We start from the raw sequence: 19,710 nt of genomic DNA, 5'->3' as shown, positions 1-19,710 counted from the left end.
CTTAGAGTGTCAGGCTAAGAACTGAGAGACCCAGTTTTGAATCCCCAGTCTGCCATGGAAGCTTGCTGGGTAATCTTGGGCCAGTCATGGATTCTCATCTTAACCTACCTCACAGGATTGTTGTAATGAGGATAAGTTGTACAAGGGCAGAATTATGCTGTAAGTGACTTTGGGTCCCTGCTGGGAAGAACAGCAGGGCATAAATGTCCAAATAAACAAATAATTTATATATTTGGATTATTTTTGTACCACCTGTCAGCTGGAAATGTCCCCAAAGCAGTTGAGAGAATAACATCAAAACAATAAAACTTTAAAAAAGGAAACTGCTAGCCCAAAATGCATCCACAGTTTTAACAGTGACGTAAAACCATAATTCCTGAGGCAGTCTGAGCTCCCACCTCACCCTACACACAGCTGATGGAATAAAAAAGAAGAAAGTCTTCATTTGTCTGTAGATGTACAAGCTTCTGTTGTTCAGTCGCACAGTCAAGTCCAACGCTTTGCGATCCCATGGACCAAGTCATGCCAGGCCCTCCTGTCTTCCACCATCCTCCGAAGTCCACTCAAATTCATGTTAGTTACATCAGTAACACTATCCAGCCATCTCATCTTTTGCCGTCCCCTTCTTCTTTTGCCTTCTGTCTTTCCCAGCATCAGGGTCTTCTCCAGTGAGTGCTCCCTTTTCATTTGGTAGCCAAAGTATTTGAGCTTCAATATCTGACCTTCCAGGGAACAGTCAGGGTTGATTTCCCTTAGAACTAATTTGATCTTGTAGTCCAAGGGATTCTCAAGAGTCTTCTCTAGCACCACAGTTTGAAAGCAACTGTTATTCTGCACTCAGCCTTTCTTATGGTCCAGCTCACAGCCATGCATTACTACTGGAAATACCAACTGAAATTATCCTCATCCTGACGGGTTCCAGGCTTGGATCCAGCTATGATGGTGCCTCACTGACTGGTCTTAGGGAGCAGAAGGGTTTAGTATTGGGATAAACTTCTTAGGAACTGAGAGTGCAGATAATTTTGTGGCCAGAAATACATCAATAAGTCCATGATGTGATTGAAGCACTGGAGTATGACAACCAGCTGTTTAACCAGTTTATGTTCCCAGTTTCCAAGGGCATCTCCATACAAAGTACATTACAGTAGCCTAATCTGGATGTCCTTGACAACTTCTTAAAGCAGCATTTGTAATAAGGAGACAAAAAGGTGCAGTGATGGCATGCATAATTCAGCTATGAAGTGAACAAGACTTAGCTATGCAGCTTGCAACTCATTTTTGCAGTCATAAGAACTAGAAAACTGGCATTAAAAAAATGAAAGCAGAGATTGAGGTATGTGCTTTAACCTTGGGGGATTGGTTATACCTGAAAGACAATGGCTTGCCTGAAATCTAAATGTCTTAGTTGAATAGGGATTGAACCTAGAAATCCTTGATCTACAACCTATACTGTGTCCGCTGTATCCCATTTGTATAGACTGCATAATTTCATCATATGGGAAAGTCTTAATTCTGTACAGTGCTGGTATGTAAGCCTGGCTGTGAAGTGGTTGGGCCTGAAATTGGAACAAGATGGCTGCTTCCCATCTAATTATGTCTTCGGATTTTTCTTTTCCCTTTGCCAAAGTATGTGGAGATTATGAGCACCAAGCAGAGTGAGCTGGATCGGTTTGTGGCGGAAGGATACAAGGCAGCTTTGACTGAGGAGAGGCGCCGGTACTCCTTTCTGGTGGATCGCCAGTGTGCAGTCTCCAAGCACTTCAGCACCTATCACACCAAGGTGAGCTGCATCCGCCTCACAGCATAATGGCTGAGGGGAGATCTCTACATATCTCTCCTCACAGTGTGATTCAGGTGGAAACCCCTCTTGTTCTTCGTTGGTTGGGATGGATGTAGAATTCAACCTTGTGAGAATCTCTGAGGGAAAAATTTAAGTTTCTAGTCAGACAGGCTTGAAATAGTGCAATTGTGTTTCTACCCTGCATTTCCCTGGTGGCTTACAATTCCAAGATTAAAAACATACAAAGTACAATAAAGCCACATTAATCCCTCTTTCCAACTAAATGTGTGCAGCTTAAATCCCATTAAAAGCCCTCGCAAATAAAATATTCTTATGTTTCTCAACTCAGCATCCTCCCCCACCTTCTAAGGGAAGCCATTTCACAAAGTAGGAGCCGCTATAGAAAAGGAATGGTTTCCAGTTGTTGCCAAATGGGCCACCCTTAAGTATGGAATAACAAGAAGGTGGCAACCAGAATGCCACAGTTCATCTTGGGATGAAAGGAAGGGTGAGCATGGTTGACAGGAGACTGGGAGCTAATTGCCTTACAAATTTAGAAATGTGCACTCTGAACTGGGTGTTTTCTAGGATTGATATCCTGAATCAGGAAGGAGTAGGAGCTGAAAAGCCAAAACAGAACCAGACAGAGATGGATCTTTATGTCACTCTTTCCTCACAGGTGCGGGAGCTGTTAGTGGCCAAGTTGCCCGTCTGGCAGGCATCATGTACCCAACCTACTCGCCTCCCTGAGCGTGCCCTGGCCTTGGTCAAGCTCACAGCCAACCACCTCCCCGGGGGGACACCCATAACAGCCATTGACTCCCTTCCCAGCTCTAAGGTCCTGGAAGAATTGTTAGAGCATGGACCAAACCACGTGAGTGTTGATCTGGAAACAACAGGCAATAGACTGTTGGCTCCCTTCCCTTTTCTTATACTTCTGTGGGGTTCAGAGTCCCCAGTCTCAGTGTTGTAGCCAGATGTCAGATTTGGAGATCCCAGTGGAAAGCCAGGAAGGAAGAGGGTGCCCATGGCTTTTGATTCAGCCCAGAGGCTGTACATAAGTGCCGACGCCATCAAGCTGCAACTGATTTATGGTGCCCCTAGCAAGAGGCTTTCAAGGCAAGGGAGAAGCATAGATGGTTTGCCATTGCCATCCTCTGCAGAGCCTTCCTTGGTGGTCTCCCATCCAAGTACCAACCTTGCAAGATTGGTATATCATTCTGCCTTCCCTACCTTCCAAAGGTTGTAAGAACTAAGAAACGTTGGTTGTGGTGGTGAAAAGTGTGGTCAATCCCTGTGGGATTTTCAAGGCAAGATGCATTCAGAGGTGGTTTGGCAATGCCCGCCTCTGCACAACCCTGGACTTCCTTGGTGGGCTCCCATCCAAACACAAGATCGGGCCATCCAGGTCAGGGCAAGGAAAGACAGGATGGGGCAATACCTGGATGCTGATACGGTACCTCTTTGTTTCTTTGCATAGCGGGCTTCAGTCCAGGAGGTGACTCCACTACCTAATGGTGACTCACATCGTGGGAAGGGATTGAGGGACCTCAGCCATCTACCGATCAGTGAGCCCATCACCATCACCTCAGGCCTGCCTCCCACCCAAACCACTCAGACCCCCCCGCAGACCAAGACCGCCGACAGCTATTCCTGCACCCTTCCGATGCCACGCAAGATGTCAACTGAGACCCGTCTAGCAACGCTGGGTGAGAGTGCCATGGCAAGGGTAAACAGCAGCCTGCCCTTGTGTAGCAAGTCTAAGAACTGCTGCAAATTATTATCCGTGCAACCTTTCTACAAGTTTTAGGACAGTGGTCTTTAGCCTGTGCTTTGGGACCCTCAGGTGGGTCACAGAGTCCCTCCTGATGGATTAGCAGCCCCTGTCCAGCTGCCATTTTTGGCTGCCTTTTAGAAGCCCCTGCTGCAGAAAGAGCATTGTACCTCCTACAATTCTTTGCATGCATGCTCAGAAGAGTAGTGATTACAGTGTCAGAATAGGATCTGGGAAACCCAGGTTCGAATCCCCACTTGTGCCATGGAAGCTTACTGGGTGACCATGGACCAGTCACACTCTCTCAGCCTAATTAATAATAGTTATTTTTGTATGGCATTGTGTGTAGTATAGCCAGGAGATCCTGAGATTGTCTGGCAGCCTGAAGTTCTAGCTCTTTTAGCATTATGTACCACTAGGAGGCGAGCTAGAATTATTTTGGGGGCTGAGAGAGCTCTGAAAAAGCTGTGACTGACCCAAGGTTACCCAGCTAGCTTCATGTGGAGAAGTGCAGAATTGAACCCAGTTCTCCAGTTTAGAACTGGTCACTTAACCACTACACCACACTGTCCTCATAGCTTAACTTACCTCACAGAATTGTGCGGATAAAATGGAGTAGAGAAAAATGATGTAAGATGTTTTGGTCCCTGCTGAGGGAAAAGGCAGGAAAAAGAGACCTCCATTGCTTTGACCAGAAGCATATGGTACAACTTTTTCTCTCTTCCCTCCGCCCCCAGCTTCCTATCCCCAGCTCTTTTGGCTTGCTTCCTGTGATCCTGACCTAGGAACTGGCAATGTCATAATCCTGACTTCTGCTTCCTGTCACATGACTTTGATGTGCTATGACTTCCTATCACGTGGTTTAGCTCCTAATCTGGAAAAATGGAAGGCCCCTGTTCTTGAGCATGTTGTGCCCCAAATGGAAAACTCCAGCTCTCTGACACCCATTCCTGCTTCCCCCCCCCACACACAGTGGAGAACAAGACCCTGCCTCGTATCAGTCCGCTTTCCATCCTGCCTGCACGTTCTGAGCGCCGGAGGGTCCAGGCGATATTCTCCCACGCAGCAGGCGAGAACAGCACGCTGCTCAACTTCCAAGAGGGAGATGTCATCATGCTGCTGGTGACCGAGGCACGGGACGGCTGGCACTACGGGGAGAATGAGACAACCAAAATGTGAGATCCTCACCATGCCTTGTGTTTCTCCAGTAATTCATGAATCCTCGCGGCTCACATTTCCCTGTTTTGTGGACATGTGTGCCTGGCCATCTCTCCTGAGCTGCTCAGCTTGTGCGTGGCTTATGGGATCGATATGGCTGGGAACTGCTGAAGAAGATTCTGGGAGTGGTCATGGCTCAGTGGTCGAACACATGACATTGCATGCAGAAAGTCCCAGGCAGAGTTCTAGCAGGAGGTTGGAGGAAAGGCCTTGTCTAGTCAGAATATTAGGCTAAATAGACTCACTATAGATAGCTTCTGATGTGTAATTTAGTATATTCTAGACTCACTGGGTTCTGGGAGTCTGTGCTAGAGTGTGCAAAGAATACCAGCCTTCGCCTTTTCTGCTCTGATCTAGTAAGCCGGGTCTGTTTCCTCCTCTTCCCAGAAATCAGGAACTTTGACTCTTGCTCTCCTTCATTTTCCAACCCATTAAGCCAGAGGTGTCAAACATGCAGCCGGGGGCCAAATCAGACCCCTGGAGGGCTCCTATCAGGCCCCTGAGCAAGTGGCTCTTGTCTGCTTCCTTCTCCCTCTCTCTTGCTTCCTTCTGCATCTCAGTTTGCTTTACAAGGCTTGCTGAATTGCACAGGACCTACAGAGCAAAACCTCAATTTTCTCAGTTGGTTGAGGCTCCTCTTCCTCCTGGTCCCCTGGGAAGTGGGGGAAAGAGCCAGAGCTTCCTTTGCCCAGTTCCCTGGGTCCCATGGGAGAAATACAATGAAAGCACCTTTAAAACCAACAAGTGTTAATGTTTTAAGCATGTTTCATTTTACGTTGTTTTTTTTAAAAAAATCTTTAGTCATGTTTGTCTGTGTCTCTGCTAGCTAATCTTAAATAAGTACACAAATGACCCGGCCCAACACAGCCCGGCCCGGCCCGACAACGTCTCATTTATGTCAGATCCGACCCTCATAACAAATGAGTTCGACACCCCTGCCTTAAGCCGTACTCCCTCCATAGGCCCCAGAGTGTGGCCTCTTTGTTGTGGTCACAACTGTTTCTGCCATTTCTTGCCCACAGGCACTTAATTTCCCTTCCCCTTTCCCCCATTGGAAAGCAGTTGTGCATCTTTTCCCTTCCTGTTTTAATGGAAATCTGTTTCTCTTTTTTACTCCTTCCCCCTACTTCCTCTTTACAGGAAAGGCTGGTTTCCTTTCTCCTACACCCGGCCCTTCCCCCCAGCTGAAGGGGCTGACAAGTCACTCATCAGGTAAAGTAAGAAGTCTTTGGAATGGGTGGGGGAGGTAGGACAGTCCTAATTAGGGATGCGCATGAACTGAATTATGAACAGAAATTTGTCACAAACCGGGCCTGGTTCATGGTTTGCAAACCTCAGTTCCTGCCATCTCAGCCTCATGAGGCCCACGAACCTCCCAGGTGGGTTTGTGTGGTTCATGTCAGCAGATGCCGGCGCTGGCAGCAGGGCTTGGAGAAAGGCATTTAAAAGGACCACAGTCTCTTTAAATACCTTCTCCAAGCTGCGCCTTTCAAAAACCATTTAAAGGGATCCCTTTAAATGGTTTTGGCACGCCACAGCAGCACAACTCAGCAAGTGAACTGGGAAGGCATTTAAACATTCCCTTTAAATGGGTTTTGGAAGATTTCCCCCCTCTTCCCTTCTGCTGGCTCCTGCCAATTTGGTGTAGTGATGTAGAGCCAGTGTGGTGTAGTGGTTAAGCGTAGACTCTTATCTGGAAGAACCGGGTTTGATTCTCCAATCCTCCACTTGCAGCTGTTGGAATGGCCTTGGGTCAGCCATAGCTCTCACAAGAGTCATCCTTGAAAGGGCAGCTTCTGTGAGAGATCTTTCAGCCCCACCCACCTCACAGGGTGTTTGTTGTGGGGGAAGAAGATAAAGGAGATAAAGTTAGAAGTGACTTTACAGTACTTAATACACACACGTACACACTTTGAATCCCAATTTTACTGAAGCAAAACAGTACGTGACTGTCCTCTACCTGCAAGCAGGGGTGGAATTCTAGCAGAAGCTGCTTTGCATATTAGGCTACACCCCCTGATGTAGCCAGTCCTCCAAGAGCTTACAGTAAGCTCTTGGAGGATTGGCTACATCAGGGGTGTGTGGCCTAATATGCAAAGGAGCTCCTGCTAGAATTCCACCCCTGCCCGCAAGAATGCCACTCCTATAATATACATGGCCCTTGAATCTGCTAAAACAGCGGCACTGGCCCCAAAACTAAGACATGTCTTGCATTGCTTGTGAAAAGCCACAGTTGTCTCCCAGCACATGGCATGTAGCAACCCCTGTAGTGGGACGAGCAGGCAGTTCTATGTTGTTGCTGAAGGCTATTCTAGCATTCAAAACCAGGCAATGCACCTCTTACTACTGGAGAAGAACTCACCTTGGCCAGTCTTGTGGAACAATCCATGCTAGGAGAAACCATTCACTTTTGCTGCTTTCTTCTGTGTATCCGCAGAACGGTAAGGAGGTGTAGGCCATGTTATTTAATTCAAACAGTAGATCCCACCTTTTAGCTGCAAGCTGGTCTAATATGGCTTCTTTAAGCAGAGACAGTATTGGGGGAGGTGTGAAAGGATGGGAGACCCAACATTTGGAATCCTGGGGAAGAAAGTGATGGGTTGCTACAGGAAGACATTAAAACCAGGGGCGTTTTCGCACTGACCTTCTAGTGGTGCGACCACCCTCTTCACACCGGAGGATCTGCCCGGATTTCGCACAAGAAGCGCCGGCGCACCCAAAAGAGCCGGCAACTTCCGTCGCGAAACCCTCTCAAATGTTTTCCTGCTTCTTGGCGGTTTCCGTTTGAGCGGGTTTCGCGACGGAAGTCGCCGGCTCTTTTGGGTGCGCCGGCGCTTCTTGTGCGAAATCCGGGCAGATCCTCCGGTGTGAAGAGGGGTGGTCGCGCCACTAGAAGGTCAGTGCGAAAACGCCCCAGGACTTCTGAGCCGGGGCAAATGAGATCTTTAAAACAGACAAGGAGTAAGCTGAGGCCAAAGTTCCTTGAGATGCTGGTGGTTTCCATAGGAACCAGTTGGCTGGAGTCTGGGCCACAACAGCCATGACAACAGGGGTAGGCTTGCCCAAGTTACTGACTGAGAGGGCCAGTTCAGCCCTGCTTCTGGGTTTCTTCCAAGGGATGTGGGGAGGACTCGGTTAAACCTGAGCGGTGGGAAGCAGCAACCAACCTTAGCTTGAAATACCTCTCTCTTGCCATACAGCTTCCCACTTAGCAAAATGAACAGCAGCAGCACAGGAAATTTGGACCGAACTGGCTCTCCACCTGCTGGCCCAGAGGGAGGGGACAGCCCACGCTATGGCCTCTCACCACGGGCCAGTGCATCTCGGCAGCGTCCTTATAGCATGCTAAACCCTGACCTGTCTCAGGTGAGCCTGTGGGATGAGGTGTATGTTATGCGGGAATGGAGGAGCCTGCCCAAGACTTCTTTTGGAGGCTTCTTTGGTGCAGTACTGCAGTCGGAGCCCTTTGCTCACGACCTGAGTTCGATTCCAGCGGAAGTTGGTTCAGGTAATCGGCTCGAGGTTGACTCAGCCTTCCATCCTTCCGAGGTCGGTAAAATGAGTACCCAGCTTGCTGGGGGGGAAGTGTAATGACCGGAGAAGGCAATGGCAAACCACCCCGTAAAAAAGGTCTGCTGTGAAAACGTTGTGAAAGCAGCGTCTTCCCAGAGTTGAAAAGGACTGGTGCTTGCATAGGGGACCTTTCCTTTGCTTTTCCTTGGTGTTTCTCTGGTGCCCCTCAGTGGTCAAAAGCCGCCAAGCAACGCTTCTAAGTAGAAACAACTTTTATTCTTGATACATGGAAAATCCAAGTTATTTATTTACTAGTTTTTGGCAAAACTCCTATCGTTCCATGGACTGAGTGATTTTCCTGATGTTCTGGAGCACCTGACTGGAAGCATGACTTGCACAAACGGAACTGAGTTTGTCTTCTTTCCTTCCTTTTCAGTTAGCGAATGAGTTTGGGAGTCCAAGTGCCTCTCCTTCGAGGTAAGACACCCTCCTGTGACTTCAGGGATCTTCTATCTTCCTGACTCTGATACCCCATTCTGTATATCTTTGGTGTTTTCTCTTCTTGTTGTGGATGGCGGCTTTTTTGCCATCAAGTTAGAGCTGACTTCTGGTAACCCCTAATGGGGTTTTCAAGACAAGAGACATTCAGAGGTGGCTTGCCATTGCCTGCCTCTGCTTAGTGACCCTGGACTGCCTTGGTGGTCTCCCATCCAAGTACTAACCAGGGCCAACCTGGTTAGCTTTTGAGATCTGATCAGATTGGCCTAGTCTGGTCTGTCCAGGTCAAGGCATCTGTGGTTATGGAATGCCATATCCTCTGATTTAAAACATGGAATCCAAAACATCTGGGTGACTCCGAGTACCATAATTCTAGCCTGGTTGGCCCATGTAGAACAAGGAGGAGGTAGAATGGATTGTACTACTTCAGCCTGCAGGTGGGAGACTAGAAGTTTTTAATGCTATCTGGTATTTAAAATTCCCAGCAAACTGGAAATTAGCTTGCAGCAAGGTGTAGACTTGCTAGTTCTGTATTTGCAGGGAAGGTGTTTAAAACATAGGGGAGTATTCACAAGTGGTAACCCCTACCCTCCACCCATAATTTGAAGTGAACCGGTCTACCCAGCTACCTCAGTGTTCTGGCATCACATTGACCCAGGCCATCTGTCTGTCATATTTTCATTCCATGCTTTCTCTGAGGAGCACAGGCGCTGTGTATGGTTCTTTCTCTTTCCATTTTTCTCATCACAACCGCCCTGTGAGGTAGGCTAGGTGGAGGTGCAAGGTCACCACTGGTGTAGTGTCACCATGTGAACGTCATGGCTAAGTGGGGATTGCAGCTCAGTTCTCCCCAGCCCTAGCCTGAAGCTCTAACCACGATACCACACTGGCCTCAGAACTGGTTAGTAGAACTTTCTCACCAAACTCCCTTTTCTTTCAAGCTGATGTTCCCTTCCCTCCTGGTTTCCCCTTTCCCATTGCAGGACCAACCCTTTTGCTCACATCAAGCTGAAACGCACCGTGACAAACGACCGCTCAGCCCCGCTCATCCAGTGAGAGGCATAGGGACTGCTGCCCTCCCCCCCACTCCTCCCCCCCACTGTCTGGACAGTCTAACAAAGTACATCCGGCTGCCTCCCCACCACCCCTCTAGTGGTCAATGAGAGTATTGCAGCACGTGGGGCTGGGACCCTGCGTCATGAGATGTTGCAGAGTGGCTGTACAGTCATGCCATCCAGTGGTGGTTGATGATGACTCCAGCCGAGGACAGCAGAAGAAGAAGTGAGACAGAAGCAGGAACTGAGATGAAGAACATTACAGATGGAGAGACAGAAGCCAAGGAAAAGCAGAGGAAGAAGGATTGGAGGTCTGAGGGAGGGAAGAAGGTAAAAACTGGGAGCGGATAGGAAGACTTGTTGCTCACGTTGCAAATAGTCTTACCTGGAAGGCACATGACCTTAGAGTGGGGCACCTGGATGCCAGCCACACCTCTTGGAGCACCCACTGGTTTGAACATCTCTAGGTTGGGGCTCTGGAGTTCAGAATAAGGCCTGAGCCACACAGGCTGCAGAATGAAGTGGTAGAGTCACAAAGGGGCAAAAAAGGGACTGTACCATTTCAAATGGTAGAATTGCATGGTTGCACGTCTTACTACACTTTAACAACATCCTTCCCTGCAAGAAGAAAACTGGAATGCAGGGGGAGGGATGGGATGGGGTCCTAAAGTTGTTGTTTTTTAAACTTACTTAAATTTTCAGTTTATTTATCACATCTTTGTCCTGCCCTTCCTCTCCAAAGCTCAGGATAGTGTGCGTCATGCCTCCCAATTCGGTTCTTAAAACAGTTCCGTGATGAGGATGAGAGAGAGTGGTTGAATGGCCCAGAGTCACTCGATGAGCCCCATGACAAGGTGTGGATTTGCACCCGGGGCTCTTCCATCGTAATCCAACACTCCAGCCATTACACCATCCTGACATTTTTATGGAGGGAGCATTCCAAATTGTATTTCCCCATTTACAGCCTGGAGACAGGTCTCTCATCTCTCATTGTAGGACTCTACCACTTCATTCTGCTGTCGAGAAGACCTCACAGGCCCCAGTCTATCCAGTGGTCGGCATTTCCAAGAAGGATAGCGGAGATCAGAATGGAAGTGAGATTCCTGAATGTCAGTGATTCTGGGGTGGGTGGGGATGGGGGCCAACTTTAGCTCCCCTCACTTCCTCTGGATTGCACATAGGGAGTGGGATCGTCCAAGAAGGGTACTTAGGAAGATGGGTTCTCATTCAATAGCCTGATCATTTAAAACCTTCATAATCCGGTGAGATAGTCTTTTCATCTCCTAAGGGTGCCTTGCAAGGGCAGCTGCCCTAATGGGTAGAATGGGCAGACATAACAAGTTCATCACCACACGAATGGATTGCTAAAGAGCAGGTTGCTTGAAATCTATCTCTGCAGGGGAGGATTTGGAGATGTCAGAATAAGGGACGGAGAAAGGGAGAATGGTGTGAGGGGGGGAAAGCAGTCAGCTTAAAGGAGGTTTGAAAGATCCAGACAAACTAAATTCAAGGTGGAGTCGCACATGCCCCTGTGGGTGCTTTCCTGCGGTTTGGGTGCTAAACCCCTCTTTCCACCCCCTCCCCAAGCTTCCTCACATCTTTGTTGTTTGTTTGTTGTCTTTCTATGGTTTCCTTATCACTTCTTCATACTTTTTCAAAGCAGACCAAAGGTAGTTTGAGAAAGTGTGGAGAAATGACAAGGAAATCACAAAAAGACAAAAGATGGTATACAAGGAAGCTTGGAAGCGCTCTAAAAAAATGGGGAAATCTGTGTGAAAAGATCTGAAGTCACTTGCTATTCCATCACTTGCAAGACTTAAAGCTGTTTCACACCGAATGTGTGTTCAGCCTCCACTGAAAATGACTGCGTTTAAGATTGTGTCAAATGATAGGAAAAGTCTGTCTGTTGGTATAGGCTCTGCAGTGGCCATTTCGTACATCCATTGCCATCACTTGCAGTAATCAGTGATGGACATGCGTGTGGAAATGGGCTCTCTGTTACCTATCATGGGGTAACTTGAGTTGGGAAGGTGGCGTGGGATGTATGATCCTTGAATTGTTTGGACCTGCAAGAATTCCTGAAATATTGCTGTGGACTGCTGGTGGTCTGCAGACTTCACTGAAGCAGCCTGCATAGCAGGTGGGTCGTCTTTTTAGTCTGTTGTGGAAATGTCTTCATGGAAAGATCAGTATTCGTCTTCACTAACATATTTCCATGAAACAGACACCATACTTTTTGAAACCAATTTCACCTTGTAATTTATACTGATTTTTTTTTTAGTGTCTTTAACCGGAACCTTATTACTTGGTTACATGGTGAGCTGTAAGAAATGTAGAAACTTCGCCATGTCCCCAAATGTTGGAGAGCGCATAACATAGTGGGATATAGGCAGAAAAGCCAGGCGCCCAGATACCTGCATCCTCTGGAAGGTAGCAGAGTAGAGCAGAGCAGCTGATGCAATGTACAGTAACTGGGGTTATCCATTTGTTTAATTTCATTTGATGAATAACAAAAATAAAATAGTATCCTTGTTGCTGGCAACCAAAATGCTGGCATTTTGGTCAAAACTACAACTGAATAATTCAGCTGTAAAATCACAAAGGAAACATTTATTTTTCTCTTTGAGGAAAGGGCATGCTGTCCCCCCCCACCCACCTCCATCTACCCTGCCCCATCTTGTTTTGGGAGAAATAATTCACTAGTGAAAGCGTAGAGATGCTGCCCTCTGCAGGGACAGGTGTGCCATAAAATCCCAGGCTGGGCCTGGTTACAGGAATCGCAATCTTTGACCTTGCTTTGGTTTGGATTTGTCCACGTTTTTGTGGACATAAATCAATCCGTGGGCTAAATAGAGGCGATGACCTCTGGAAATGAGTTGTAATTCGTGCCTTGCCATTGTACATCTTGGGATAAGCGATCACAAAAGCGAGAGCAAGGTTGTTACTGCTGGATGTGGTTCTCAAATAGGGTTGCCAGCTTCCAGGTGGTAGGAAACGGAAACAGCATGGCCAAATTTCTAATAAAGTAATATACCTATTTTTATTTCATTGATTAGTATTTCCACAATGATTCTTTCAAAGGTTAATATAGATTGTTTTCAATGCAATTGATTCCAAGGCAATGTAGAGCAGTAATCCAGTTCAATAAAGCACAGCTTAGTATTTTGGCCACAATCTGTTCCTGTCTCCTACTGGTCTTCCCAAGTGTCCAGGTGGTGACTGGAGATCTCCCACTATTACAACTGATTTCCAGGCGACAGAGATCAGCTGGATAAAATGGCTGCTTTGGAAGATGGACTCTGGCATTATGCCCCAAACCCTGTCCTCCTCAAGCTCCACCCCCCCCCCCCAAATCTCCATTTATTTTCCAACCTGAACATATGAAGCTGCCTTATACTGAATCAGACCCTTGGTCCATCAAAGTCAGTATTGTCTTCTCAGACTGGCAGCGGCTCTCCAGGGTCTCCAGCTGAGGTTTTTCACACCATTTTGCCTGGACCCTTTTTTGGAGATGCCAGGGATTGAACCTGGGACCTTCTGCTTACCAAGCAGATGCTCTACCACTGAGCCACCGTCCCTAACCTGGAGCTGGCAATCCTATTATCAGACCTGTAGCAAAATGATGGCATGCAAATAGCCCGTGGTTGTTGGAAAGGACGTGGACCTCGAACACCATGGTGGGATTTAAGGGCGCATTGCTTGTTGATTCAGGATTACAGCCTCTACGATGGAACTCTGTGAACAAGTCACATGAGAGGTTTTCAGGATGCCGTTCTGAACCACTGTCTCCTGTTGTCATTCCTTTGCAACACTGATTGAGAGCTTCTTCATACCAATTCTGATGGCCTCCCCCCCCCCCCATTTGTGGATTCAGGATTGGGTGCAATTAACCACATTAAACTTTACCTGCTGTGGAAATGGAACAAATCAGCAGAATACGCTGAACTGATTTTTTTTAAACGGCTATCTGTCTGAATATATATGATACACTTCAACATATCTGATGAGGGCAGGAAGAATTCCATGCATCCGATGAGGCAGAATTGAATGCTGTAGATGGCTGCCAATCCCCAAATGGGGGCAGGGGATCCCCCAGTTTAGAGGCCCTCCTCCCGCTTCAGGGTAATCAGAAAGCGGAGGAGGGGATGTCTGCTGGGCACTCCATTATTCCCCATGGAGACCAATTCCCATAGGGTATAATGAAGAATTGATCTGCGGGTATCTGGGGCTCTGGGCGGGTGCTGTTTTTTGAGGTAGAGGCACCAAATTTGCAGCATAGAATCCAATGCTTCTCCTCAAAACAGCTTCCAGGTTTCCAAAGGATTGGACCAGGGGGTCCAATTCTGTGAGTCCCAAAAGAAGGCACCCCTATCCTTCATTATTTCTAATGGAGGGAAGACATTTAAAAGGTGTACAGTCCCTTTAAATGTGATGGCCCAAACTCCCTTTGGAGTTCAGTTGTGCTTGTTACAACCTTGCTCCTAGCTCCACCCCCAGTGTCTCCTGGCTCCTGCTCCAAAGTCCCCAGATATTTCTTGAATTGGACGTGGCAACCCCAAGATGGTGGCTGCAGGTGGTGTGGCGAGGGGGGATTTTTTTTTAAAGGAAGTACTGCCAGGCTCAGAAACATGAAAAGTGGTTTTGCTTCCTTTCTCCTCCTGTGCATGTTCTGAGCCTGCTCTTGGAGAACCATGCTTGGATCACCAGGTGTTATTTGTTTTCTTTTAGAAGACTTGGGGGTGGGGATATGTATCAGAGTGGAGACAGGGAAGTTACTCCTTTTCCTCCTGTGCCATTTCCCTAGAGAAACTGAGTTGCTATTTAGCCCCATTACAGGAAAAAGACAGTCAACCTGTCTTTTCCTTCCAATATCCTTCCATATTAGTGTTAATAGCTGCTGCTGGGGGCCAGTTTCTGTGTGGGAAATGCCACCAGGAAGGTGAAGGAGTTGAACTCCCTGTTCCCCAGAGCTGTGGCCCCAATCCAGACCAAATGCCACCCCTAGGCCACAGCTGCTTTTAAAGAAAATGAATGATATCTGCACTTCCAGTCACAAATCCCCAGTGTCTTTTATAGGTGCATCCTCAAATTCAGAGAGGCCCCCATTGGATAGTTGTTATCATTTTGCTGGGATGGATTTGTCACCAGGCTTTGGAGGACCAAATACTGATGGAGGGTGAATGTTGACAGTATAATTTCAATGTGGAGATTAGACGGCAAACATTTTATATCAAATAACCAGCAGTGACTGCATTTTCTGCAATGGGTTTTGAATTGTGATATCGCTAAACTTCTTTGTGTGCCTTATTAACAGGAAAGCCTAACTTAACCATTCTTTAGGGGTGGTACTAAAGATATATATGCTATATGTGCATTTCCTGCCTATATGCTAGAGAGAAATGACCCCAGCCGCCATGTGGATGTGTTTTTATGTATGTGTGTGCTTTAAGTCTGTATGTATCACACCTGAAGGTAAACTAGGGGAAGCCCCAGAGACCAGCAGTTGTATCTCCTGATGTATTCTCTAAAAGTTTTTTTTTTTAAACCTGCTGGGGGTAGGGTGGGGATCAAGGAATAAGGTTATCTCCCCCCAAAAAACACACACACTCACCATTTTCTCAGTAGAAATCCTCTCTGTGAGCTTACTAACAGTAAGAAAACAAGGTTGATTCCGCACTAACCTTGCCACAACCTGTGATTTGCCGTGCCGCAATGTAAACCTGAAAAAAACAGGTTTACGCTGCAACACGACAAATCATGGGTTTTCCCCGCGCAAAATGGCGGCACAGAGCAGCTGGTGCAAAATTGCTAGCTTGCTCTTTAGAGAAACGGAAGCCTGGTGCGGAGCAAAGTTAGTGCGGAATCAGCCCAAGATAGATATGATGCGAGCACCTATTTCCCACCCTCCAGAGTTTCGTAGCTCAGAGCAGCCAATTTCTATTTGGAAAATTACACAAGAAGAGGAAGATAAACACATGTCCTGCTGACTGCACACTGCATGGGGCCCTGGTGTGCTTTTTAACCTTAGGGGCCAGATCTCCTGAGTGTCATTTAGTTGCACTCCAAACCAATTCTATTTCCACAAATCAGAGCATGGTGTCTTTTGCATTCTGCGTGTCTCCAGGTTGGAGCCCAAAGTGTGAACTGAAATGTCAGCCATCAGTTTTTCAGCATGGGGATTCAGATTTCAAGCAGTGCAATTTCCTGGAAAGTTTCAGCATTCGGGTGATCCCCTTTGAAGACAGGAGAGAGGTGGTAACATTTGAATTGCAGGAGCACAATGCAGATGAGTCAACCCCAAAACAAAATAACTGCTACGAAAGAAAGTGGTTTGCAAAGAAAGCCAAATGAGATTCTGTTTCACCTTGTGTGCAGTTTGCAGCCACAGATGACAAAGAAAAATCCTACTTCTTTCTACTAACATAGAGGGCAAAAATAGTTGAATACAGGTAACCTGGTGATAACCATGAAGTTTATGGAACTGCTTGATACACCAGTTTAGTTGTACTAGCTTTCTAAGCAGGGAGTGCCTTACCATCCATACATAGTTTTCTCTATTCACCCATAAACTGGATGTGCCCATGTGCATATATACCCAGGAGTTTGTGCTGCTGGTGATGCCCTGAGGTTTTTATAGATAGGAGTTTCATGGAGAAAGCAAACAATATACATATTATCAAGGGTGGAATTCTAGCAGGAGCTTTTTTGAATATTAGGCCACACACCCCTGATATAGCCAATCCTTCAAGAGCTTACAAAAAGGAGCCTTGTAAGCTCTTGGAGGATTGGCTACATCAGGGGTGTGTGGCCTAATATGCAAAGGAGCTCCTGCTAGAATTCCATCCCTGCATATTAGCATGATGTGTATGTTTAAGACACAAAGCATTAATGCACAGGGACACAGGTATCTCCACAGGTGTCCATGGAAGTGTGGGGGAATCTCATTAGCTGTGTATATATCCATCTGTTGATATTTCCCAATTCTAATATTAATAAAGTTTAATATAAACCTCATTCCTGTTTGGATTGTATTAGATTCCACTACACCAAATCTCATCAAGGTAGGCAGGATGAGACATATAGGAAAACACAGTATTTGTGGAAAACACTATTCCAGAATAAAAGGGTAGGATTTGGACTAAATATGCAAAATAGATGGGTTAGCCTGTCCTCACTTGTACCCTATAATGTATGAGGTTTAATCTACTGTGTTTAATCTACTGTGTGTATTCCACAAGACACTAAAACAAATGACATTTGGTGGTATTCACAAGTAATAATTTCCTTCATTTTCCTAGCAGCTAACCTGGTTTAGAATTCAAGGGAAGGTTACTCCAAGGCCACACTGAGGTTGTTAGTAATAGACAACAGATGGGTGGTGGAAAGTGTTGTCAAGTCACAGTTTATGGCAGCTGCATTGTGGGATGTTCATAGTGAGGAACAGTCGTTTTGCCATCACCTGTCTCTGCAGAACAACCCTGGTTTTCCTTTGTGGTCTTCTGTCCAAGTACTGAACAGGGCTGAACCTGCTTAGCTTCAGAGATTGGGACCATCCAAGTCCTGGCAGACAATAAACTAGGCCATCTTTCTTGCTGCCCCAGGTTCCTGTATTCTCTTCAGTTTGTCACCCCTGCAGCTCCACTCAGTTGACCTTCAGAACTTGCCTCAGCCTTGAACAAAAGGCGTATGGACTGCACCCATTCCTCCCAGCTGCCAGCCACAGAGCCTTCTGGGGAAGAATTTCCATTCTTTATCTCTGCAGAGCTGTGAAACCTTGGTCTTCTTAATTTACTGCCTTGTGATTGTGCCAATCCCCTCCCCCATACCAAACACTTTATAGAATCATAAGAGTTGGAAGGAACCTCCAGGGTCATCTAGTTCAACCTCCTGTACAATGTAGAAAACTCACAAATACCTCCCCCTAAATTCACAGGATCTTCATTGCTGTCAGATGGCCATCTAGCCTCTGTTTAAAAACCTCCAAGGAAGGAGAGCTCACCACCTCCCAAGGAAACCTGTTCCACTGAGGAATCGCTCTAACTTGCCCACAAACTACTGCTTATTTTCCATACATGATCCTTCTGTTAGTTTCCTGTCTTCAGTAGCACCAAACAAGCAGTGACTATCCATTCTCAATCCTCATTTGAGCAGGATTAGAAACCTGAAAGGAGGGAAAATGACAGAGCTGGACCACACAGAATCCGGGAGTATGCTGGAATGCTTTTGTTTTGAGGGGAAAAACAGGCCTCTAATCCTCTTTGATTAATGAGGAAAGCTTGAAATGTGCTTAGGCCCCAGCGGGCCTGAATAAGGGACTTTTAGCCAGAGGTGAGGAGGGTGAGTGGCAGCTGCTCACCTTGGCCTGGTGGAGAGAAGGGCATGCACCCTAGCCTTGGGTGCCCCAAATCCCCGGGCCAGCTCTGCCTCACTTCACTTTCCTTTCCTCATTTCCTAGATTCTGCCTTTCTTTTCCTTTCACACCCATCAGAAGAAGAACCCATACTTCACAACTGGAAAATTAAGCAAATTAATTCAACATATGCAAATATGCACAATTTATTCATCGTAGAATTTGAAGATGTTCTGATACATAAGCACTCTCCCCATCCCAGCATTCATTCCCACAACCCCCTACACTGACACATTTCCCCCCCGCCCTTTCTTCTGGCTTCCAGGAACATCTCGTCACCATCCACTCCCTCTGCAATCCCTCCACCCATCCTCTCCAACAATACAGCCTTCCTCAACTAGTAATTTTTCTTTTCCCACTTCCACATTTTTAAGCATTCCTATTCCCTTTGCCTTCATTCATTCACCTGACCACGGTTAGTCCCTCCCCAAGAAATATTAATCTGTATTGAAAAATTTGGGATTTTTTAAAAAGTCTATTCTTTTTTAACCCCTTGCTTTCGTTTTCACAGATCAGAAATTTGGCACTGTTTCTCCCCCCACACCACACACACACTTTTAAAATGTGACGCAAAGGGATTATAATGTGACTTATGCAGTTACTCATAGCCTCTTGCATCCCTCAGCATGGTCCAAAAAGGGGATGTGAAACTAGCACATGAGCCATTATCACTAAACAAGGGCATCACCTTCAGTCTTGGCAGGTGGGGAGCCAAAATTCCCCCTAGACTTAATATAAGGTATGAATTCTCACACCGTGGTAGATGGGCATACTGTTTTGATCTGAACTATTGATTTCCCATCTTGGTGTTCTTGAGATTCAGCAGTTCCTCAACTTGCAAAAATCTTAAAAGCCATTGATTATTGCAATCAATAAGGGCCACTCTAAAAGGCTCAGAGATAACATTCCCTGGGGAAGAAGGAAACGCCTCTGGTGAGAAGCATCATACTTTTCAGTCAAGGTTCCTCACAGCGTGAAGTGATCCCGCAGAGCATGGGCAGTTGGCGTCTAGAGTGTGGAACTCGAAAAAGGATAGAGGACTGGCACAGCTTCGTTCAGGATTTCACAATCAGAAGATGCTTCACTGGGGCATTTCTTGGGGTCCTGCCAGGCTTTCTCTTGCCTTTTGGCTACATCCGCTGGAACTGGCCCTGCTTAATGCCTCGTAAGCAACCTACGGGACTCAGGGTAGCAGAATGTCGCAATGGCAGCTGGCCTTCAGGCCAATAGTAGCTACAGTTAAGCATCAGGAAATCTTGAGTCAGGGGTTCTGGCAGCCAGATTTCACGGGTCTTTATCCTCCATCCAGCTGCAAGCCTTTCTCTGCTGCACTTGGGCTCCATCACCGCAGATGGCCAGGAGGCTGTACTGCAGCTACCCAGTTACCATGGCTTGGGTATCACAAAGGACCAGCAGTTCTACAGCATCCCCTGGCTCTGTCAAGCAACTTGCCTTTGAAATG

At 46.8% G+C, this 19,710-nt stretch overlaps 1 protein-coding gene across 1 annotated transcript in view; it reads left to right on the top strand.

Annotated features, from left to right (window-relative positions):
• The window catches only part of LOC132584471 (brain-specific angiogenesis inhibitor 1-associated protein 2-like), a 30,950-nt gene extending 20,873 nt beyond the window's left edge, over nucleotides 1–10,077 (top strand). The window contains exons 7-14 of the mRNA XM_060256364.1: nucleotides 1,628–1,780; nucleotides 2,460–2,654; nucleotides 3,261–3,489; nucleotides 4,528–4,729; nucleotides 5,913–5,984; nucleotides 7,973–8,138; nucleotides 8,722–8,762; nucleotides 9,767–10,077. Coding sequence (XP_060112347.1) covers nucleotides 1,628–1,780; nucleotides 2,460–2,654; nucleotides 3,261–3,489; nucleotides 4,528–4,729; nucleotides 5,913–5,984; nucleotides 7,973–8,138; nucleotides 8,722–8,762; nucleotides 9,767–9,839 — 1,131 coding nt within the window. The 3' untranslated portion in view covers nucleotides 9,840–10,077. The remainder of the gene's footprint in view (nucleotides 1–1,627; nucleotides 1,781–2,459; nucleotides 2,655–3,260; nucleotides 3,490–4,527; nucleotides 4,730–5,912; nucleotides 5,985–7,972; nucleotides 8,139–8,721; nucleotides 8,763–9,766) is intronic.
• The last annotated feature ends 9,633 nt before the right edge of the window (nucleotides 10,078–19,710 follow it).

The sequence above is a fragment of the Heteronotia binoei genome, chromosome 15 (assembly GCF_032191835.1).
Source record: "Heteronotia binoei isolate CCM8104 ecotype False Entrance Well chromosome 15, APGP_CSIRO_Hbin_v1, whole genome shotgun sequence".
NCBI classification, from domain to species: Eukaryota; Metazoa; Chordata; class Lepidosauria; order Squamata; family Gekkonidae; genus Heteronotia; species Heteronotia binoei.
This window is presented reverse-complemented; position numbering and strand designations above follow the sequence as displayed.